The sequence below is a fragment of the Mobula hypostoma genome, chromosome 2 (genome assembly GCF_963921235.1).
Source record: "Mobula hypostoma chromosome 2, sMobHyp1.1, whole genome shotgun sequence".
Taxonomy (NCBI): domain Eukaryota; kingdom Metazoa; phylum Chordata; class Chondrichthyes; order Myliobatiformes; family Myliobatidae; genus Mobula; species Mobula hypostoma.
The window spans coordinates 39,363,970-39,389,244 of NC_086098.1; the positions used below are offsets into that span (position 1 = coordinate 39,363,970).

The window sequence follows — 25,275 nt, forward strand, 5'->3', positions numbered from 1 at the left end:
GCCGCATATGAGGCTGCTTAATAAGATGAGAGCCCATGGAATTATAGGAAAGATATTGAAATGGGTGGAGCACTGGCTGATAGGCAGAAAGCAAAGGGTGAGAATAAAGGGATCCTATTCTGATTGATTGCCAGTTACTAGTGGTGTTCCGCAGGGGTCGGTGTTGGGGCCGCTTCTTTTTACGATGTATATTGATGATTTGGATTATGGATTAAATGGTTTTGTGGCTAAGTTTGCGGATGACACCAAGATAGGTGGAGGAGCAGGAAATGTTGAAGAAACGGAAAGGTTGCAGAGAGACTTAGTCATTTTAGGAGAGTGGGCAAAGAAATGGCAGATGAGATACAACATTGACAAATGTACGGTTGTACATTTCGGAAGAAGAAATAATCGGGCAGATTATTATTTAGATGGGGAGAAAATTCAAAGATCGGAAGTGCAAAGGGACTTGGAGGTCCTCGTGCAGGATACCCTAAAGGTTAACCACCAAGTTGGATCGGTGGTAAGGAAAGCGAATGCTATGTTGGCATTCATTTCAAGAGGAATAGTGTATAAGAGTAAGGAGGTGTTGATGAGGCTCTATGGGGCATAAGTGAGACCTCATTTAGAATACTATGTGCAGTTTTGGGCCCCCTATCTTAGAAAGGGATATACTGATGTTGGAGAGAGTTCAGAGAAGATATACGAGGATGATTCCTGGAATGCAGGGGCTAACATATGAGGAGCGTTTGTCAGCTCTTGGATTGTACTCATTAGAGTATAGAAGAATGTGAGGGGATCTCATAGAAACATTTCGAATGTTGAAAGGGTTGGACAGAGTAGATGTGGAAACGTTGTTTCCCTTGGTGGGTGAGTCCAGAACAAGAGGCCATAGTCTTAGAATTAGAGAGTACCCAGTTAAAACAGAGATGAGGAGAAATTTTTTTTAGCCAGAGGGTCGTGGATTTCAGGAATTCATTGCCACATACAGCTGTGGAGGCCCGATCATTGAGGGTGTTTAAGGAGGAGATTGACAGGTATCTAATTAGTCAGGTATCAACAGATATGGGGAAAAAGCCGGAAATTGGAACTAGATGGGTGAATAATTTAGCTCACGGGGGAGCTGCGGAGCAGACTTGATGGGCCGACTGGCCTACTTCTGCTCCTTTGTCTTGTGATAAATCTTGTGAGTTACAAAAATACATAATGACAAATTAAAATGCCAATTGTTTAGGACCTTTGAATAAGCTCTTAACCATTTAAAACATTCAACTAATTTAAAGCAGAATCAGGTCAGCATGGGAGGTTCATCCAGCTGGTCACACCTCATTATAGGGTGAGTGCCTCAGGGATGGCATTCTGAATGTAACTGCAAACAAACAGGAGAAGCAGAGATTTCTTACTTTTCAATGTCACACCGCTTACATTACCTTATAATTTTACTGTTCATTATCACTATTGGTTGGAAGAAACACAGGGGACAGCCATAATAATTTCAATGCCCAATTTGTTCATCTGCCTGCAAAGTGGCCTCAAAGCAAACAAAGTACTGAAATATATGGTCAAAGTGTACAAGCTAATGAAGCTCCAGCATGGTTTTGGCGCTTCTGTGAAATAAGCTCGAGTAGTCTGAATCCATCTCTCAGCATGTCTAACATCATAAAACTATCCCTGAACTAAGCTCATACTGGGTGAAGGATGGTTGGTCTGGGCAACAATGAAAGATATCACCAATACTGTGGAGGGAATGCTGTTCCCAGGTGTGCATTGAAGTACTTTATATGGATGGGACAGAGGAAGCTTTGCCCTGCATCTGTTTTGTAAGATCATAACTGCAGAGTAGGTGAAAGCCCAACTTCTGTGAAACAGAAAATTTCAAAGACCAATTAAGCTCAGTACTGGCACATCAGAAATATCTCCAGATGCTTTATCAATGACCTTTCTCCACCACCAGTTCAGAAGCATGGCTGTTTGCTGACAATGACTCAACGCTCAGCTCTAAATGCAACACCAGGAACAGATGGTTACAGTTCAGGACCAAGCTCAGACAAGTAGTACTGTCAGGCAATGTTCGGAGAACAGCAGAACAATCCCTTATTGATATTCAACGGTATTATTATAGTATAATCCCTCATGATCAACATCCTGTAGAAGCTGCTCTATTGTTCAACAACACAAAGATCCAGTGATTTATGATGAGAACAAAATTCACTGTGAATGAAGAAAAACTTACCTCGAATTCCTGAAAGTGCTTGACATTTCTCAAACATTGGTAATTGTTGTGCTTATAGCAGTCAAGAATATACCAACACAATCTACAATCTCTTTAAGTCACACAGCAACCCTTCTCCCACTCAGCCTGTTATGTGATTTAATTATCCAAATTAACACAATCTACCACATTTTAGATGGATGCCAAATCTATTTTTAACAGATAGAATGGAGTTTAATTAAAAAAATATTATTAACCAGTACAAATGAAAATCAAATTTTGCAGGAATGAAATTGAAGATAATAAATGTTGGATAATTCAATATTGATTTTTCTCCATTTGCCTGAATGAAAGAATAACTCACGTATGCCACAGGCGCCAGTAAATTAAGATGATTTTTCTCATGAGTAAGGTAGAGGTCAATATTACACTTGAACTCATTTACTGTCCTGTCCATTGACAGCATTCCTTCTTCACTGTGGCTGCACTGGATTTTTTGTGGCTTCCACAGAAAAATTCCATGATGGGATTTCCTTGGCCTTTCTCCTGATCTGCAAATATTTTCTCAGAGGAAATCCCATACAACAGGATGATTCTGGAACAGCGCAAGCTGCAACACGAGTCATACAGCATGGGAACAAGCTCTACAGTCTACCAAATCCACATCTAACACCAAGCACTCATCTTACAATTAATTTTACACTGTTATACTCCTGACATTTCCACGACTTGCCCCAGATTCAGGGGAACTTACAACATCATATCAACCTGCATGTCTCTGGGATATGGAGCACCCAAGGGAAAGCAATGCAGTCACAGGGAAAACATACAAATGGCACACAGAGAGCATTAGAGGTCTGGATTGAACCTGGGTTGCTGGTGCTGCACTAACATGCCACAAGAGATAACAGAAGAAGAGGACCATTGTAACTGGGTTGGTACAGGAACCAAATGAGAGAAGTGGAGAAATGCAGTGTGGATGGATGAGAGAGTGATGTATATCTGTGAACCCGTGGGACATCTGTGGGAGTCCAATCACAAACAACAGAAAATCTGCAGATGCTGGAAATCCAAGCACCACACACGAAATGCTGGAGGAACTCAGCAGGGCAGCCAACATCTATAGAAAAGAGTAAACAATTGATAACCTTCATCAGGACTGGAGAAAAAAGATGAGAAGTCAGAGTAAGAAGGTGGAGGGAGGGGAGGAAGAAACAGAAGGTAGTAGGTGACAGGTGAAACTGGGAGAGGGGGGAAGGGTGAAGTAAAGAGCCGGGAAGTTGATTGGTGAAAGACATAAAGGGTCACAGAAGGGGGAATTTCCTAGAGGAGGACAGAAGGCCATGGAAGAAAGGGAAGGGAAAGGAGCACCAGAGGGAGGTGATGGGCAGGTAAGGAGATAAGATGAGAGAGTGAAACAGGAATGGGGAACGGTGAAGGAGAGGTGGGGGACATTATAGGAAGTTTGAGAAATGGATGTTTATGCCATCAGGTTGGAGACTACCATGACAGAATATAATGTGTTGTTCCTCCAGCCTGGGTGTGGCCTCATCACGGCATACAGGCGGCCATGGACTGACATGTCAGAATGGCAATGAGAAGTAGAATTTAAATAGGCGGCCACCAATCTAGCTCTAACTCTAAAGAGAGTAGCATTCATCTAACTGTAAATAGTAGAATATTAATATTTATATGTGGAGGAAATCATTTGCCTGGAGTATGGAGGAAAGACTTATTCTAGGCCTAGCATGAATAAATAGGCTTGTGAAAGGGGCAGCGGCAAGATAGAAATCTCAAAAATCTGGAAGATCATCAATTCCTCTCATGTCATGAATGGTTGCCTAATAAGTATATGAGAATGATTCCAGGAGTAAAAGGGTTAACATATGAGGAGCATTTGAAGGCTCTGGGCCTGTTCTCACTGGAGTTCTGAAAAATTGAGGGGGAATGTCATTGAGACGTATTGAATATTTAAAGGCCAAGACAGAGTGGATGTGGAGAGGATGTTCCCTGTAGTGGGGGGAGCTGAAGACTAAGGGGTTCAGCCTCAGAATTGAGGGATGCTCATTTAGAACAGAGATGAGGAGAAGTTTCTCTGGTGAAACTGTAGAATTCATTGCCACAGACAGTTGTGCAGGCCAAGTCTTTGGGTATATTTAAGGTGAAGGTTGATAGGTTCTTGATTAATTAGAGTGTCAAAGGTTACAGGGAGATAGCAAGAGAATGGGTTGAGAGGGATAATAAATTAGCCATGATAGAGCAGACTCGATGGCTGAATGGCCTAATTCTGCTATGTCTTATGGTCTAAAATTTATGCCCATTTCAATAATTTTATGATAGTATAAAATCCAACACAGCGTTTTTTCTAATATCGCCAGATACCAAACCAAATAAGTTTTGCATTGAAATGTTGATTTGCAATGCACATGCTGGAAAATAAGTCACACAAATTACTGGGACATACTGCAGCAGATGGCAAAAGATAATTTTTGTAATCAATCTATTTATTTTCCATTTTGCAAATTCACCTTTGCAAAACAACTGCATTTTGGTAAATTTTCACCTAATATATACAATGTAATTATAGTTTAAATCATCACAAATTCAGCTACAGGAGCATCCTTTTTAAGACTATAACATTACACAACTCATATATATGATATATGATGGACAGCTATCTGTAATGTTAAATGTTATCCATATCACTCATAAGGTTCTGGAATTCAGTGTCATGAAAATTAATTTAAACCTTATTTAATTTTGTAGTGGTATATCAATGTTTTCATTTTTAATTATATAGAAGTTGAATAAATGGTGAGACATTTGATCACCATTTTTTGCATACCTGCTGCATCATTGTTTCCTTATACTGTTTTTTCTGTGTGACTTTAATTGGAGGAAGTTTGGTGATGGCTGAAACCAGAAAGTTCATTAGGATATCTTCACAGTTAGTCATCTGGTCTATCATGTTGTGAAGACTGGCTGGCAAGTAATAGCTGTACAAGTAGTGATAGTACCTGGAAGAAAAGAATTTTTTTGTGAGACACATCTATCTCCCAAGTAACTTTCTTCAACTCACAACACAATTTAAAGACCAATATAGTATTTGGGCATGACCTTCAAATTAGCTACCTGCAGAAACATACTGAAGAGGAAATAACAGGGGTACAGCACAAATCAAGGAATACTCAAAGCAACAAGCTTTAAATTTCAGCATTTTTCTTAAGTTAAATCTTTCTCTGAATTATATAAGATAAGAAAGAAAAGATCAATGAAGATTCTATTTTAGATTTTAAATATAGAACGCTTTTTGCTTCTATATTAATGTTTCAGTCACTTCATTTTCATTTGAAATGTTCTTTTGGTAGGAATACTTTTAGTCTCTTTTCAAACATTTGTTTCTTTGCATCTTTCACTTCATCTATACTCTAATAAAAATTTGCTTTCCCTTCCCTTAGGCATCAAGGGATAAAAGCCTCAACAACCTCTGGATAAAAATGCCCCACACAATTACTCTTCATCTTCACCTTACTCCAATCCATCCCTCAATGCATTTTCATTGATTGCCATATTTCTATCATGCAATCAAACTCTAGCACGGGGTTCAGCTTTTTATAAGATCATAGGACCATAACACATAGGAGCAGAATTAGGCCATTGGGTTTGCTCCGCAATTGTATCATGGCTGATTTATTTTCCTTCTCAACCCCATTCTCTTGCCTTCTCCTGTTAACTGTTGACATCCTTATCAGTCAAGAATCTATCAACCTCCTCTTTAAATATACCTGATGATTTGCCCTTTTCAGCCATCTGTGGCAATGAATTCACAGTGTAATTACCATCTGGCTAAAAAATAAATTCCTTCTCATCTTTGTTCTAAAGGGACTTCTTTCTATTTTGAGTCAGTGCTCTCTGATCCTAAACTCTCCAACTATTGGAAACATCCTCTCCACGTTCACTCTATCCAGGCCTTCCAATATTTGGTAGGTTTCAATGAGATCCCTCCTCATTCTTCTAACCTTCAGTGAGTACAAGCCCAGAGCCATCAAATACTCCTCATGTATTAACCCTTTCATTCCCAGGATTATTCTCATAAATCTCTTCTAGCCTCTCCCCAATACCAGCACATCCTTTCTTAGATATGGAGCCCAAAACTGCTCATAATACTCTAAAAGCAGTCTGACCAATGCCTTATAAAGCCTTAGCATTATATCCTTGCCTTTTTTTTCCCCAAGCCCTCTGGAAATGAATGCTAACTTTGCATTTCTCTCCCTTACTACTGACTCAACCTGCAAACTAACCTTTAGGGAGTCTTGTACTTGGACTCCCAAGTCCCTTTGAACCTATGATTTCTGAACTTACTCCCTGTTTAGAAAGTAGTCTACACCATTAGTCCTTCTAGTAATGCACATGACCATACATTTCCCTACACTGAATCCCACTTTGCACTTCTTTGCCCATTCTCCTAATCTGCTTCCTCACCACTACTTGCCCCTCAATCTATTTTAGTGTCATCAGAAAACTTGGCCACAAAACTATCAATCCTGTCATCCAGGTCATTAACATGGAATGTGAAAATTAGCGGACCAAACAACAACCCTTGTAGAACACCACTAGTCATAGGCAGCAAACCTTAAAAGGCCCTTTCATTCCCACTCTTTGCTTTCTGCTCTTACCTTGTTTTAAATCCAAGTAAACAACACCCACTGACTCTCCTTTGTCTGCTTGTTATTTCCTCAAAGAATTCCAACATGTGTCAGGCAAAATTTCTCCTTGAGTCTCCATGGAAGTCTCCATGCTGACTTCCACCTATTTGAACATGTGCCTCCAAATACCCTGAAACCTCATCCTTAATAAAGGAGTCTAACATTTTGCCAACCACTGAAGTCAAGTTAACTAGCCTATAATTCCCTGTTTTTTCCCTTCCCTTTCTTCTTAAAGAGTGGACTGACATTTGTGATCTCCCAGTCCTCCAAAACCAATCCAGAATCTAGTGATTCTTGAAAGATCAATACTAATGCCTCCAAATCTCTACAGTCACCTCTTTCAGAACCCTGGGGTGTAATCCATCTGGTCCAGGTAACTTTCAGCTTCCCAAGCACCTTCTTCCTAGTAATAGCAACTACACTCACTTTGGCACTCTCAAACTTCTGAAATGCTGCTTTTGTCTTCCACAGTGAAGACTGTCACAAAGTACTTTTCAGACTGACACAAAATGCTTCAGTTAATCCTCCATTTAATGCCTGCAATTCAATGAATATAGAATTTGTGAATACATTGTCAATTTCCTTGGATTTTGCACACACTTTTCTGACCAGGAACCTTATCCTGCCCCAACAGGTTTATTGTTCCAGCTTCAAAATTCTCAGTCCATCTGAAACCCTTCCTTTAGCTTCCCCTGCTCTAATTTTTCAAAAATTCAAATTTGAAGTAAATTTATTGTCAAAATACATATATATCAACATATACTAGCTTCAGATTCATTTTCTCACCACAAGGCTCAGGTCAGCAGTGTAATGGAATACTCGCCACCTCCCTGAATGAGTTCAGCTCCGTCAACACTCAAGAAGCTCGACACCATCCAGTACAAGGCATCCAACTTGACTGGTACCCCTTCCACAAGCATCCAATCCCTCCACCATCGACAAACAGTTGCAGTAGTGTGTACTGTCTACAAGATGCACTGCAACAACACACCAAAGTTCCCAAGGCAGCACCTTCCAGACCCACAACCACTACCATCCAGAAGGATAAGAACAGCAGATACCTGGGAACACCACCACTTGGAATTCCCCCTCCGTCACTCACCATCCTGACTACACCTCAGGGACTGCAGTGGTTCAAGAAGGCAGCTCATCACCACCTTCTCAAGGGCAACTAGGGATGGGCAATAAATGCTGGTTTAGCTGGTGACGCCCACATCCCGTAAATGAATAAATAAAAAAATTACAGTAGAACAGGGAAATACTATAGAAACAATGAAAAACTACACAGAGACTGACGAACAACCAATGTACAAAAAAAGACAAACTATGTAAATAAAGAAAAGTAAGTAAGTAAATAAATAAATAAATAATACTGAGAACATGAGTTGTAGAGTCCTTGAAACTGAGTCCATTGGTTACGGAATCAATTCAGAGTTGAGGTGAGTGAAGTTAAGAAACTTAACATCACATTAGCAGTCTAATTTATTCTATTGGTTATCCACCTCATAAATTTCACAGGACTCCATTATCCTAGATCTAACCTCAATATTACCTTTAAAATGGTGGCAAGCGAAATGATGGGAGTGTTTGATGAAGCAACCTCTACCTTGCAGAAGCTCTTCTTGACATGTCTCTCCACACTATTGTCCCAATGTTTATTTCTAGTTTCCTGATCCTTGGTGTACCCCTTTCATTCTGGTTATTCAATCACTTTACAGAGTCAACACCAATTTCCAGATTCAATAGATGGTACCTTCTTCTTCACTCAAGCACATTTTCTGCCCCTATTTCTCTGCTCCATACATTTTCCCTCAGTGGCATACTACGCAGTATTATGGCAGGGTTAATGCTTTCTTTTCACAACCAGGATTCCAGTTTCTACTGATAATGGTAATGATTTAGGTTATTGATAAACTTGTTCATTATGCTTTCCACTACACCCTCTTTTTTTTCAATACTCCAAGTAATTTATTATCAAAGTACAAATACCACATATAACCTTGTGATTCATTTTCTTGCAGGCTGCAACAGGAAAACGAAGAAATACAACAGAACCCATGAAAAAGCATACATTAGAAAGGCAGACTCCTGAAGTAAGTCTGCAGGCTATGGAGTTAGTTCAGTGCTGAGGTGTGTGAAGCCATCCACACTGGTGCAGGAGCCCGATGGTTGTAGGAACTGACCTGAACCTGGTAGTATGGGACCCAAGATTCTTGTACGTCCTGCTCGATAGTAGTAGTGAGAAGAGAGAGAGTGTGGTCAAACACAAGTAGGTGGGATGGGTTCAGGTAGGGTAATCTAGCTGGCACAATACAGTGGGGCTGAACACTGGTTCACTTTCAGCTCTTGGATCTTGGCGTTTTAATCTGGCTTGATGTCTGCTCGGTGCCCTCTCGTCCAGCAACCTTTCTCAGCTTCAAGCTGCTGTACCTGCATTCCTGAGAGTCAAGTTTACTGCATCCTTTGGGAGATGGTAAAATCACTTAATTGTTTAGACAGTTCAAAAGTAGGTTTCTTAAAGGGAAATTACAGGCTAGGGATTGCAGCAATCAGAAGTATATCGGTCCACAAAACGTCGCCTTTTACCGCCAGAGCCAGCGCTATCTTGATCGCATATCTGTATGTCATACAATGTTTCGTAGTCTCCATGTTTTACATAAATATATTTTTGTTCGACTCTTTCTTCCTATTTTTTCTGATTTTCTGTTTGATAAAACCTATTACATCTATAATGGATCCAGGTCTGCTAAAATATCTAATTAATATTTAAAGTTAGTACTATTTCTCTCACATATATCGCCTAATCTGCTGAAATTTTCTTTTTTTTTAAATTTTAGATTGCTAGCATTCACACTTTACTTAGGAAATTAATGTTTACATTTTTACTGAGTATTCAGTAATACAGCTCTGAAACTGCCTACTAAATGCACGGACATGTAATGAAATGCATGAACATGTAATGATTTTTTCCAAACCAATGCTTCCATTCTTATATAGCTTTGTCAAGCATATGATGGGCAATGCACCATGACAAAATGTATGAGGTATGGAGTCAGGGATTATGGATACAAACCTTTGTCTCATCACAAGGATTGGATTTGGTTTGTGACACCATAATTGAAAGTGCTGCATTGTTCAGTTTCTGTATTATAATAAGCTGTCAGAGGCATACTTATTTCTTTACTCTGCAACTTACAATATTTTAATTTGTGAATATGCTTTTCTCTAATACCCTTTCTTGACATGAATCCGCATGGTAATGTGTCTTGTTGAAGACTGTGATATAATGATGTTCTACTAATTTGAATATGGTTTTTTGAAGCTTATTTAATTGAGATATAACAAGCCTTCCACTGAGCAGGGCTGATGACACAGAAACTCTTAATTTGACCCAATGCATTTACCATAAAATTATCTTAACTTATACATTAGTGGTACTTTTCTGAATCTGCTGAGGACAATACTGAGCTATTTTTCAGTTTATATGCAGGCTTTCATCCAGCTGTGAAATTGCATTGGTGAAACAAAAATGAATGTAACAGAAACATCTATTACTAACATCCAATACTTCAACAAAATTAGTCAATTTATAGTGTATTTCTGTGACATTGAGAACAAATGCATAACAAGAATGAAAAGGGATTTCAAGCATCATACAGTGATAGAGAATGCCCCTGATTGCCTCCAGTCCATAAATTTATGCTCAGTGGTAATAATTTCCAATTCCATATTATAATATAACATTTAATTTTAGTTTTAAATTATGTTGCACTTCTAGACTTTCAGACCTGGAAATTCTTTCAGCTGATATAAATGCCTCTTAGCAAAGAGGAACAGTTAAATTAAATAAATGATGCCAGAAACTAAATTGAATTGACTTTATTTCTTACATCCTTCACATACATGAGGAGTAAAAATCTTTACGTTATGTCTCCATCTAAATGTGCCATGTGCAATCATAGTAATTTATGATAAATAGAACAGTCAATGTGCTGTCTTCTACTTCTCAACAACATCATATTGTCTGAAACACTGGAGCTCAGAAGGTGTGAACTATACCACATCTCAAGTTTAGTTCAACATTTCACTTTAGTACTGATACTTCTTTGCCCACCTTTGATGATAAGACATCTCACAAACAAGAGAAATCAGCGGATGCTGGAAATTAATTTCAGAATGTGATTGTTTTTGTTTGGTCTAGTGTCACTGCCACATTTACCTAGAGGACAAACCAACTCAACATGGCCAATTATGTAATGTCTGCCAAAAATGAAACCCATGCCATGGTGTGATACACCATGAACAGTTACTTAAGATAATGCTTTCTTTTAATCAGACATTTGATTCAATTATTGCAGTTATTTTGCCGTCACTACAGACAAAATAAAAATTGAGAGCTTTTTAAAGATCTGCAGAGGAGAAAAAGTATTGAGTTATTGTAACTCTTCCAAATTAAAACATTAAATCATTTCTCCTTGGTTTATGGTTTCCCTGATGAAAAGCCTCAGTTAGCCATTACTTATGTTAAGTACAAGAGTAAAATGTCTGATAGGAGCCAGTAAAAATATAAAATTAAATCCATAAATAAATCAGCTATCCCCTCGGGTGTGCATTTAAGATTGGTGTGGTTCATTGTACATTACGTGGCACTGATCTGCTTTTTTGCTGTTTTAAGTTTTATTTGGCTGTAGTGCAATTTAATATATTAGCAATCAATCAATCATTCACAGCACTCAAAAATAAAATTAATTTGAACTTTCAATATTTGGGGCAATAGACACCAATAGATTTTCTGTTTATCTATGCATTTATTCTAAATTTTATTTTCAGATGAAGGGCGAAATCAGATAAGTCATATAACATGGCCATTGACCAAGCTACTTTGCCCGAGTTCCATTTGACTCAATCAGCAATATTCAATGATTACTTTTCACCATTCCTACAGGAAGAAATAATGGAGTTTAATCAGGGCAATTTCATTATATTTTATATTTCAACATTTTCTACATTGAGATAGTTATGCAATATACACAACAGTTTTCCAGTTTAATAGTTTAATTACCAGGAGAATGGATGAAGAAGGGTGATGCCCATTACGGCATTCCGCCAGACAGACACTTCAGAATCAAAATGCTTTATAAAATAATCCTAAGGTTTTGCTTCTGGTGCATTTTTGGGAATCTATTCCACAAGTTGATCACTGTCTGAATCCATAATCCACTTTAAGAAACAAGAACAGAAAATGCCATTCGGCCCAATCAGCCATCTCCACAATTTGATCATGGCTGGTTTATTTTCCCTTTCAATCCATTCTCCTGTCTTTTACCTATGTCCTTTGATACCCTTACTAATCAAGAACCTATGAACCTCCTCTCTAAATATGCCCAGTTACTTGGTTCCATAGCTGTCTGTGGCAATGAATCCCACTAATTCGTCACCCTCCAGCTAATGAAATTCCTCCTCATCTCTGTTCTAAAGGGACATCCTTCTATTCTGAGGCAGTGCTCTCTAGTCCTAGGCTTGCTCACTATAGGAAACATCCTCTTCATGTCCTCTCTATCCAGGCCCTTCAATATTTGGTAGGTTTCAATGAGATCCCCCTTCATTCTTCTGCACTCCATTGAGTACAAACCCAGAGATACTCCTCATACATTAACCCTTTCATTCCCAGAATGATTTTTGAACAGCTCCTCTGGACTTTCTAACCCCAGCACATTCTTTCTTAAATATGGGACTCAGAACTGCTCACCACACACTAAATGTGGTCTGACCAATGCCTTACAAAGTGTCAGCATTACACCCTTGCTTCCATATTCTAGTCCTCTCAAAATCAATGCTAACATTGCATTTATCTTTCTTACTACCAACTCAAACTGCAAGTTAACCTTCAGGGAACCTTACACACTAGGACTCTCAAGTCCCTTTGCACTTCTGATTTTTAAATTCACTCTCCATTTCGAAAGTAGTCTGCACCTTTATTCTTTCTATCAACACTTCCCTGCACTGCATTCCATCTGCTGCTTCCTCGCCCAATCTCCTAATTTGTCCAATCCTTCTGCAGCCTCCCTGCTTCCTCAGCATTCCCTGCCCCATACATCTGTCTTTGTATCATCTGCCAATCTGGCCACAAAGCCATTCATGAACATTAACAATAATTGAAGATCATTAACATATAATGGAAAAAGTAGGAGACCCAACATCGACCCCTGGGGAATACCACTAATCACTAGCAATCAATCTGAAAAGGCCCATTTTATTCCCATTCATTGCCTCTTGCCAGTCAGACAATCTTTTATCCTTGCTATTATCTTCTTTATAATGTTATATGCTCCCATCTTGTTCAACAGCCTCATCTGCAGCACCTTGTCAAAGGCCTTCTTTAAATCCAGTTACTTCTTCAAAGAATTCCAACAAATTTGCCAGACAAGTTTTCCCCTTAAGGAAACCATGTTAACTTGGACCTATGCTATCATGGGTCTCCGAGAATCCTGAAACCTCATTTGTTAATCTAGTAACACACACACACAATGCAGGAGAAACTCAGCAGGCCAGGCAGCAGCTGTGGGGAAAAAAGGTACAGTCAATGTTTCGGGCTGAGACCTCTCAGCGAGTCCTGCCGAAGATTCTCAGCCCGAATCATCGACTGTAGTTTTTTTCCATGGATGCTTCCTGGCCTGCTGATTTTGTCCAGCATTTTGTGTGTGTTGCTTGGATTTCCAGCATCTGCAGATTTTCTCTTATTTGTTAATTTAGTATAATAATTGTTAATTCTGTCCATAGAGACATAGAACACTACAGCTCAGAAATAGGCCAGTTGGCCCATCTAGTCCATGCCAGACCAATCAATCTGCCAAGTCCCATCGATCTGTACTCAGACTATAGACCTCAGTACCCCTCCCTCCATGTGCTTATCCAAATATCTCTGAAATGTTGAAATCGTACCCTCATCCACCACTTTTGCTATGAGCTCATTCTACACTCTCACCACCCTCTGAGTGAAGAAGTTCTGCCTCATGACCCCCTTAAACATTTCACCTTTCACTCTTAACCCATGACTTCTAGTTCTAGTCTCACCCAACCCCAGTGAAAAAAGCCTGCTTGCATTTACCCCACCTATATACAAATGTATATATACTTATATACCCTATCTATATACAAAATGCTACCCATATAATTTTGTATACCTCTATCAAATCTCCCCTCATTCTTCTACGTTCTAGGGAATAAAGACCTAACCTGTTCAACCTCTCTCTAAAACTCAGGTCCTCAAGTGCTGGAAAAAACTGAATAAATGAATTTATTTATCATTTCTAATCTTCTCGAATACATACACCATATTTTCTTCTGAAATGTTTCTGAACAACCTTCCCAAATATTTTTTTAAACTCAACTTTCAGTTAGTTCATGTTCAACTTGGTCATTCTCTGACAGCTACCTGCTCAGGCCAATGTTAATTCCATTTGTTGAATACATTGCAAGACTGGAAACTTTTACACAGTTCAGTTCTCTATAAGAACTTACTGCAAGTACCTTTAGGTTGATGGAGAATAAAAGCACCAGAGAATATGGGATTATGTGCTTACTTCCTATTTACATGAATAATAATAATTTAACAAACAGCATTGAAACCTCCTTGCTTTGCAAGGCACTCTGTGGTCAGAATATACCAGAGTAACTCTTTTATGCTTAATCTTATGATTAAAGTAAGCCGAGGTTTACTCTAAGAATCCAACACCTATCATTTATTAAGTTTGTTAATGACATGTACATAAAGGCATAGCTTATAATTGTGTGTTTCATGTACCTCTTCAAAAGTGGTCAAATTTAAGTTTCTGTGTCTCAGCTTCTCTCAGGTAAGCAGAATGAATTATCTCACCCCTATCACTATGCCAGTGACCTTGCTGTTGCCAGGCAGCCAGTCATGAAGGACTGCTCAAAATCAAAATCAGATTTATTATCACCTGACATATGACATGAACCTTGCTGTTTTGTGGCAGCTGTGTAGTGAAAAGACATAAAAATCTAATAAATTACAGAACAAATAAACAGTGGAAAAAAAGGAATAATGAGGTAGAGTTCCAGGGTTCATGGACTGTTTGGAAATCTGATAACTGAGCTGGCTGGGGCAACCCTGTATATCCTCTTGCAATCCTGTGCAGAGGAGGCTCCATACAAGGCTGTAAAGCAACCAGTCTGAATCCTTTCCACCGTATATCTGCAGAAACTTGAAAGTTTTTGTTGAAATACCAAATCTCCTCAAATTAATCAAAGTAGAGCAAGTAGCATCTTTCTTCATGATTGTATTGACGTATTGCAGCGGTCCCCAACCACCGGGCCGCAAAGCATGTGCTACCGGGCCGCAAGGAAACGATATGATTTGGCGATATGAGTCAGTTGCACCTTTCCTCATTCCCTGTCACGGCCACTGATCAGCCATTACGCATGCGAGGTCATGACCCACGTGTCATCCGTGTCAGGGCGGGAAGGAGATCAACTCCTCGAGCTTGCAAATGACGGCGGGCTGAAAAGTATGTTTGACATAACATCTCTGCCGGCATTCCGGATCAAAGTCAAGGCTGACTATCCTGAGATAGCCACGAAAGCACTGAAAACATTGCTTCCATTTCCAACATCATATCTCTGCGAAGCGGAGTTTTCTGCAATGAATGCAACGAAAACTAAATGCGGAATAGACTGGACATAAGGAAGCCCCTTCGAGTATCACTGTCTCCCATCACCCCTCGATGGGACCGTCTTGTTGCAGGAAAACAAGCCCGGGGCTCCCACTAATTCAGCGATATTGGTGTGTTGCAATGATTTTATATGTTCATACGGGGAAAATATGTGCTGTGTGTTTAATATCCAAACGTTACTTAAAATGTTATGATGCTATTGACTTCTATAACCATATAACAATTACAGCACGGAAACAGGCGATCTTGGCCCTTCTAGTCCGTGCCGAACGTTACTCTTACCGCGTCCCACCGACCTGCACTCAGTCCATAACCCTCCATTCCTTTCCTGTCCATATACCTATCCAATTTTTCATTAAATGATAATATCGAACCTGCCTCTACCACTTCTACTGGAAGTTCGTTCAACACTTAATTCAAGCTCCCCTGTCCTCCCCTGATAATTGACATCGCTATATTCATGCGAGAAAAATATGCTCTGTGTGTTTAATATTAAATTCGTTAGCTAAACGTTTGAGAAATGAAATTGAGTGTATTAGCCACTTATCAACTATATTGCAGTTGTGATTAATGCACCCCCCCGAACAGAATCGCCAAAAACGACTTGCAGAAAAAAAATCAGCATGAACACGCATGTGCACTGGTGCCCACGCAAGGCTTCATGGTCATTGTAGTCTTTCTTGGGATAAACCCAATGTTTTGACTGCTACTCTTGTCCGTTGGCAGCCCTAACCGCCCCCCCCCAGTCGGCCGGTCCACAGTGCAAAAAAGATTGGGGACCCCTGATGTATTGGGCCCAGGATATATCCACTGAAATGCTGATGCCAGAAATTTAAAGCTGTTCACCCTTTCCACTGGTGACCCCTCACCGAGGACTGGAGTGTGTCCTCTCAACTTCACCTTCTTGAAGTCTGCAGCAGTTTCTTGGTTTTGCTGACAATGAGAATGAGGTTCTTGCTATGACACCACTCAACTCAACAATCTACCTCACTCCTGCAAGCCTCCTCATCACCAGCTGAGATTCAAACAACTACAATGGTGACATGGCTGAATTTATAGATGGTGCTTTAGCTGTGCTTGGCCATGTACTCATGCCTACAGAGAGTAGTGCAGCGAGCTATGCACACACCCTTGAGGTGCACCTGTGTTGATAGTCAGTGAGGAGGAGATATTATGACCTATCTGCACTAACTGTGGTCTCGGAAGGTGATGATCCAATTGCAGAGGGAGGTACAGGGGCCCATGTTTTGAAGCTTGGTTATTAGTCCTGAAGGAATGATGGTGCCGAACACCAAGCTGTAATCGATAAACGATAGCCTTATGTATGTCTTGTGATTGTCTTGGTGCTTTGAAGCAGAGTGTTGACAGTTATAGTAAGATAAAGTAGTCCATAGCCAAGCCTTTTAGCCACAAAACTGCTTGATGTTCTTCTCCAAAGCTACTAGGATTTTCTCCCACTGAAATGGCCTTCTAGTAGTCATATTATAGCTTCTGGGAAATACAGTCTGGAGTATGAGGAAAGGCAAAGAAAAAGTACTAAGGATGTAAAAGGATGATGAGATAACTTTAATATGAAATACAGCATAGAACATAGAAATCTACAGCACATTACAGGCCCTTCAGCCCACAATGTTGTGCCATGTAACCCACTCTAGAAACTGCCGAGATTTTCCCTAGTGCATAGCCCTCTATTTTTCTAAGCTCCATGTACCTATCTAAGAGGCTCTTAAAAGACCCTATTGTATCCGCTTCCACCACCACTGCCAGCTGTGCATTCCACGCACTTGCCACTCTCTATCTGAAAAACTTAATAGACTTAATATGCCCTCTTGTGTTAGCCACTTCAGCCCTGGGAAAGAGCCTCTGACTATTGTGACGAATACACATAGATAAGATGTTAGCTGTCCTGTGTGATCAGCAGTTGGTCTGCCACCTGTCTTCAAGAGAGGGATAAGGGACACAATGAAACAGCATCTGGAGATGTGTAATGAAGGGACGGGGAGAGAGAGCTGTCTGGAGCGGCTCCCCCCTTTGAACCTTGAACTGTTTGAAGTGATGGACAGGCAATACCCCAGCAGGGGGATAAAAAGGGACAGGTTCGCTAAGGCAGCACACACACGCCACCCGAGGTAACGAGATCCTGGAAGCGGTACGCCTCTCACGAGTCGGTGGGAAGTATCAGACAACGGCCAGGGTGGAAAGGTACGATCAGCGGGAACCCGGTGTGTGTCCGCCCTTGCCTGGGTGCCGGGTTCACTGCAGAGGATCGACCGCATCTGGAGGAGGGGTCACAGTCGGTGACCTCAGGTGACATCACCAAGGACCTGCCCAAAAGCTGCTTGTGAGCCATATCGCCGGTCTGTGAGTGAAGCCGTGTCTGAATGATCAGTTGTTCCTGTTCCCTCTCTCTCTCCCCCCCCCACGTTGTCCATCGCCATGGCAACGATTACTGCGAACTACTAATCTGGACTGAACTTTGAGTCACTTTGAAATTTGGTCATTTACCCCTAGACAACGATAGAGCTTGATTGATGCTGTTATCTTAATTCTGTGCACATGTGTGTTTATCATCGCTGAACTGTTGCATTTATTATCCTTCCGATTACTGTGTTGCTTGTTTCTTTAATAAAACTTTCTTAGTTCTAGTACTCCAGACTCCAACTGAGTGATCCATTTCTGCTGGTTTGGCAACCCAGTTACGGGGTATGTAACACTATCCACACGATCAATGCCCCTCATCATCTAATATACCTCTATCAGGTCACCTTTCATCCTCCGTCGCTCCAAGGAGAAAAGGCCAAGTACACTCAACCTATTCTCATAAATATGCCCTCCAAACAAACGACTTTAAATAGAACAACTTTATTTTTAAGCTTTGATTAGAATGTTTAATTTGAGAATGACAGCAACAGAAATAGTATGCTAACTGACAATAGGTAAGTAAGAAATTGTCTCTAAGGTCACTGAAATTGTGCTCTGATGAAGTTATGTTTTTCCCACAAGTTTTCTTCCAATAATTTAAGGCAAAAGATAACGCATCTGGAATTTCAAGAAGGCAGCATGCTTCACGAAGTACCCTCACTATACAGAAATCACTACCACCACCAAGAATGAGGTACGGGAGCCTGAAGACCCAGCTTGAATGATTCAGATACAGCTTCTCCCCCTCTACTATTGGATTTCTGAATAGTCCATGAACATACCTTGCTATTCCTTTGTTGCACTATTTATTTATTTTGTGATTTATAGTAATTTCATATCCTTGCCCTGTACTGCTGCTGCAAATTAACAAATTTAACATACTATAAGACAGCAATAATAAAATCTGATTCTAATATTCATAGTGGAGAAATATGAAATCAAGAGTAGTTTCTACCTAAGCAATATTCATACCTTAAGAAAAAAAAACCCAGCATAATTGTGAAAGCAAATAGATTGTCTCTCACAGATCTCCTTTGGGGGATATCAAACTGAGAGTGAGGATTGTTGGTTATACTATACATTTATTGGTTTCAGTTGTCATTTGCTAAAGTATCATACATAATGCCTAAAATAAAGTAAGATTCTTGGAATGAAAAACAATTAACTAATTGAACTGAAAATTGGCTTAGCATAGAAAACATGCAATTCAGTGTTTCATTGTTCATAAATAATATAGTGAAAGCTGCTTGTAAAATGTGTTTGTCACAAATGTGTGTGTAGCTGTCAAGTACAACATTAGTCAAAGTCATTCAAAGGAATTTAAAGTTATTAAATAAATGAGCTAGGAAGAATGAGGTTAAAAGAACATGAATACCTTATCGGCATGAGATTAGGAAAAATGCTGGGAATAGCGGAGACTTGGTTAAAGAGGGGTAGGAATGGTTCCACTTATTTCAGGATAAAGGATGTTCAGGAAAGATTTTAAGGGAAGAAAGTAATAGTAAAAGCAGGATTGATTAATAAGACTGTTGAAGTGCTGGAGAAGGAGACAAAGAATTGTACCTACTTGTTCAGAATTAGGAAACAATAGAGGTGCAATAGAGAGAACCTAGCTACTCTTTTGGTTACCAGCTGATAGGAAGGAAACAAGATAGCAAAGTTGTAGGTAAAATGTACTGATGTGCAAGAGCAACAGTGTTGTGCTCATTATGAATTCCAATTATCCAATTATAGACAGGAATAACAATGAAGTAGTAAATAAAGGGGCAGTAAGATTGGGGTGTGCTAGAGTGCGCTCAGAGGAACTTTCTTGATCAGAACATTCCTGAATCGATGAAAAAGGCAGCTTCACTGAATTTGGTTTTAAGACCATAAGACTGTAAGACATTGGTGCAGAATTAGGCCATTCAGCCCATCAATTTCACTCTGCTGTTTGATCATGGCTGACCTAATTCCCTCTCAACCCTGTTTTCCTGCCTTCTCCTCATAACCTTTCAAGCCCTGACTGATGAAGAATCTATCTCATACAGTCAATGACCTGGCCTCCACAGCCGCCTGTGGCAATGAATTCCACAGATTCACCACCCTCTGGCAAAAGAAATTTCTCTTCATCTCCATTCTAAATGGACATCCCTCTGTTCTGAGGTTATGCCCTCTGGTCCCAGACTTCCCACTATAGGAAACATCCTCCTCACATCCACTCCGTCTCGGCCTTTCAACAATTAATGGGTTTCAATGAGATTCCCCCTCATTTTTCTAAGTTCTAGCAAGTACAGGCCCAGAGCCATCAAATGCTCCTCATATTATAAAACCTTCAATCCCAGAATCATTTTTGTGAATCTCCTTTGAGGTTCCAATGTTAGCACATCCTTTCTTAGGTAAGGGGCCCAAAACTCCTCACAACACTCCAAGTGTTGCCTTACTAGTGCCCTATCAAGCCTCAGCATTACATCCTTGTTTTAATATTCTAGTCCTCTTGAAATGAATGCTAACATTGCATCTGCCTACCTCACAACACCATACCTGCCAATCTCTAACAAGATCTTCTACCGTATTTTGCATGCTACATGCATTCAAATATAACACTTTCAGTGACCGTATTCACTTTTGTTCCCCCCGTTACACTGTAACTCAATCCTCAAACTGCAATTTTGCCCTACCATTTGCCTGTCCTTTTTGACAATCTTACTACACGCTGCCTCTGCTTGTATACAACTGCCTTGTCTTCAGCCCTATCATTCAATTTCCTATTCCCCCTCCCAAATTAGTTTAAACCCTCCCCTACGGTTCCAGCAAACCTGCCCACAAGGATATTGGTCCCCTCTTGGGTTCAGGTGTAACCCGTCTCTTTTGTACAGGTCGTACCTTCCCCAGAAGAGATCCCACTGACCCAGAAATCTGAAACCCTGCCCCCTGCACCAGTTCCTCCGCCAAATCTGTCAAATTATTAAATCATCCTATTCTAACCCTCACTGATGTGTGGCACAGGCAGAAATCCAGAGATTACTACCCTGAAGGCTCTGCTTTTCAGCTTTCTACTTAGCTCCTTAAATTCTTCAGGACTGCCTCCCTTTTTCTGCCTGTGTCATTGGTGCCAATACGCACCAAGACTTCTGGCTGCCCTCCCCCCCACTTTAAAGTACTGTACACCCAATCTGTGACATCCCTGACCCTGGTACCGGGAGGAAACATACTATCTGGCTGTCGCTGTTGTGTCCACAGAATCTTGTATATACTCCTCTAACTATGGAGTCCTCTATCATTACTGCAGTCTTCTTCTGCCCCCTTCCCTTCTGAGCCACAGTGCCAGAAACCCAGTCACAGCAGTTCTCCCCTTGTAGTTTGTCCTCCACAACAGTTTCCAAAGTGGTATACTTATTTACTGAAGGTCATGAATCAGTGGGTAAACGTCAAAGAAACACAGTCATAATCACAGAAGATTTAGAATTGTCCACTCCAAGTGAACAGTTGTCAGTTAGCGATGGGCCACTTTCAGTGAGATGAGAACAAATCTGATAAAGAAGAATCAGAACTTAATAGAAAAAAAACTATAACTGAACTCTAAGGTAGAGATGGTTTAGTCAAATGCAATAAGGAAGAACAATAAATAAGTTGAAACCTGAGGCCCCTGGATGGTTAACATGACGGATAATAAAAGAGTGCAGGAAGAAAGAGTATTTAACAAAGAGTATTTAACCTGATTTGAGTTGGTAACCACTGGAGAAGGAAACGGCAACCCACTCTAGTCATTTGCCAACAAAACCTTATGGATAAAAAAAACAGATTGCAGAAAGCTCAGAAAGTTATAAAGGAAATAAGTGAGACAAAGACAGAAAACTGACAAAAAATATAAAAGGAATCTGAAATTCTTACAGGGTATACAGAAGGGAAGAGGTGAAGTTGGTCTAAAACCATTTTGTTGAATTCGTCTAATGACATTGTAGGAGATCACTAGGCTATTGCATATTAGCGGCTCTACTTCATCAGAAGACTGAGGAAACTTGGCGTGTCTCCATTAACCTTCACCAGTTTTTATAGAGGCACCACTGAAAGCAACCTATTACTGAAGGAAATTGCTATGAGTTGTGGACACACTTCAGTCCGCCACAAATAAACATCCTCCCCTCCATGCACGCTAGATGTCTCAAAAAAGCAGCTAACATATTTAAATACCCCAACCACCCCAGCTGTTCTCTCTACCCACCTCTCATCAGAAATCTTGAAAATGTGCACCACTAGGGTTATTTTGTAAATAACACTATTCTTTGCATTTCTGGTCAGAAGCTAAATGCATTTCATTGGCTTTATATCTGTACTTGGCACAATGACAATGAAGTTGAATCTAATCTAATCTAATAACAGAGGGACAGCTTCTAGCCCTCTGTTATGACCATTGAAAAGGCTCTTGTGTGATAAAGATAAATTCTTGACTCACAATCTACCTCAGCATGGCCTTTGCACCTTATTGTTTATCTGTAGTGCACTTTCTCTGCAACTGTAGTACTTTATTCTGGATTCTGTTACTGCTTTCCCTGTTGTACTACCTCAATGTACTGTACTTGTGTTTTGAAAACATCTGTACAGATGGCATGCAAATAAAAAATTCTCACTGTATCTCTCTCGGTACATGTAAGAATAATAAACCAATTTCCATTGAGTCTATGCAGGTTATCACCACAATCTCATTTCTTTGCAACTCCTATTATCTCTAGTCGAAGCTCACTGATGGGGAAAGTTCTAGAAAACATAATTAGGGACAGAGTGAGTAGTCATTTGGACAAGTGCAAATTGACGAGAGAAAGTCAGCACGGGCTTGTTAAAGGGAAACGTTGCCTAATTAGTTTAATAGAGTTTTAATGGAACTACAGAGAAAAATGATGGTGGAAATGTAGTTGATGTAATATCTTAGTAAAGGCATCCTGCACCTGGGCGAGGTTGTATGGAAGAGCAGCAATTGCCCATGCTGCAAGTCTCCCCTCTCCACGACACCAATGTTGTCCAAGGGAAGACATTAGGACCCATACAGCCTGGCACCAGTGTTGCTGCAGAGCAATGTGTGGTTAAGTGCCTTGCTCAAGGACACAACACGTTGCCTCTGCTGGGGCTCGAACTCACGACCTTCAGGCCGCTAGTCCAATGCCTTAACCATTTGGCCACATGCCCACATGTAATATCTTAGGAGAACTACAAAAGAACTCAGACCTGTGCAGTGTTAACCTGTGTGTTTAATCTACGTAAATGAGAAACATTGCTCACTGTTCTTCCTGACTGTGGCCGCCAGTGTGTAAGGTTACAGTGAAGCAAGTAGGTAATTAGTGCGTATTTTTTCTTTGCATAGAGCAGTACAGGCTTGATGGGCTAAGTGGCTTCTATCCTGTAATTCTGTCTGAGTAGGGATATATAATAATGAGGTAATATTAAGGTAAGATCTTGGCAACTGTTGAACATCATACAAGTCTCTTTCAAGTGCAACCTCATGAAATGCTCAGGGAAGGAAGGCATACTAAAACAAGATGTAAACAATACAAACTTTTAAATTAAAGAAACCAGAAAAACAATGTTGGAAGGAATCAGAGTACCAACAAACATGGAAGGCATCTGGTGAATCAATCAAAAGCAACTGGGACAAGGAACTTTTCTATCTTTTTATGCAGCTGTGAATCCTCCTCAGTGCTACTGTCGTTGCATCGTGCACAGTGGGTATACAATGTAAAATTAGGCTGTTTCAGGTTGATTATTGCAAGAGATGGATTAAAACTCAGGTGCCCTGGAACACAAAATCCTGCAATTCAGTCACTAGTGATTATAGGAACTACATCACATCAGTGGTTTAAGGCCAACAGCTATGACATTCTCAAAAGGGGTGGAATAGGCCAAAAACGTACCTTGTTGGTATCAAACAACAGGAATTCTGCAGATGCTGTAAATTCAAGCAACACACATCAAAGTTGCTGGTGAACGCAGCAGGCCAAGCAGCATCTATAGGAATAGGCGCAGTCGACGTTTCAGGCCGAGACCCTTCGTCAGGACTAACTGAAGGAAGAGTGAGTAAGGGATTTGAAAGCTGGAGGGGGAGGGGGAGATGCAAAATGATAGGAGAAGACAGGAGGGGGAGGGATAGAGCCGAGAGCTGGACAGGTGATAGGCAAAAGGGGATACGAGAGGATCATGGGACAGGAGGTCCGGGAAGAAAGACGGGGGGCGCGGTGACCCAGAGGATGGGCAAGAGGTATATTCAGAGGGACAGAGGGAGAAAAAGGAGAGTGAGAGAAAGAATGTGTGCATAAAAATGAGTAACAGATGGGGTACGAGGGGGAGGTGGGGCCTAGCGGAAGTTAGAGAAGTTAATGTTCATGCCATCAGGCTGGAGGCTACCCAGACGGAATATAAGGTGTTGTTCCTCCAACCTGAGTGTGGCTTCATCTCTACAGTAGAGGAGGCCGTGGATAGACATGTCAGAATGGGAATGGGATGTGGAATTAAAATGTGTGGCCACTGGGAGATCCTGCTTTCTCTGGCGGACAGAGCGTAGATGTTCAGCAAAGCGGTCTCCCAGTCTGCGTTGGGTCTCACCAATATATAAAAGGCCACATCGGGAGCACCGGACGCAGTATATCACCCCAGTCGACTCACAGGTGAAGTGATGCCTCACCTGGAAGGACTGTTTGGGGCCCTGAATGGTGGTAAGGGAGGAAGTGTAAGGGCATGTGTAGCACTTGTTCCGCTTACACAGATAAGTGCCTGGAGGGAGATCTGTGGGGAGGGATGGGGGGGACGAATGGACAAGGGAGTTGTGTAGGGAGCGATCCCTGCGGAATGCAGAGGGGGGGGGAGGGAAAGATGTGCTTAGTGGTGGGATCCCGTTGGAGGTGGCGGAAGTTACGGAGAATAATATGTTGGACCCGGAGGCTGGTGGGGTGGTAGGTGAGGACCAGGGGAACCCTATTCCTAGTGGGGTGGTGGGAGGATGGAGTGAGAGCAGATGTACGTGAAATGGGGGAGATGCGTTTAAGAGCAGAGTTGATAGTGGAGGAAGGGAAGCCCCTTTCTTTAAAAAATGAAGACATCTCCCTCGTCCTAGAATGAAAAGCCTCATCCTGAGAGCAGATGTGATGGAGACGGAGGAATTGCGAGAAGGGAATGGCGTTTTTGCAAGAGACAGGGTGAGAAGAGGAATAGTCCAGATAGCTGTGAGAGTCAGTAGGCTTATAGTAGACATCAGTGGATAAGCTGTCTCCAGAGACAGAGACAGAAAGATCTAGAA

At 40.8% G+C, this 25,275-nt stretch overlaps 1 protein-coding gene across 2 annotated transcripts in view; it reads right to left on the bottom strand.

Moving 5' to 3' along the window:
• LOC134339417 (exostosin-1-like) overlaps window positions 1-25,275 on the bottom strand; it is a 488,758-nt gene that overhangs the window by 45,827 nt on the left and 417,656 nt on the right. For both annotated transcript variants that reach the window (XM_063035902.1, XM_063035894.1), the window contains exon 11: window positions 5,037-5,208. In XM_063035902.1, coding sequence (XP_062891972.1) covers window positions 5,037-5,208 — 172 coding nt within the window. The remainder of the gene's footprint in view (window positions 1-5,036; window positions 5,209-25,275) is intronic.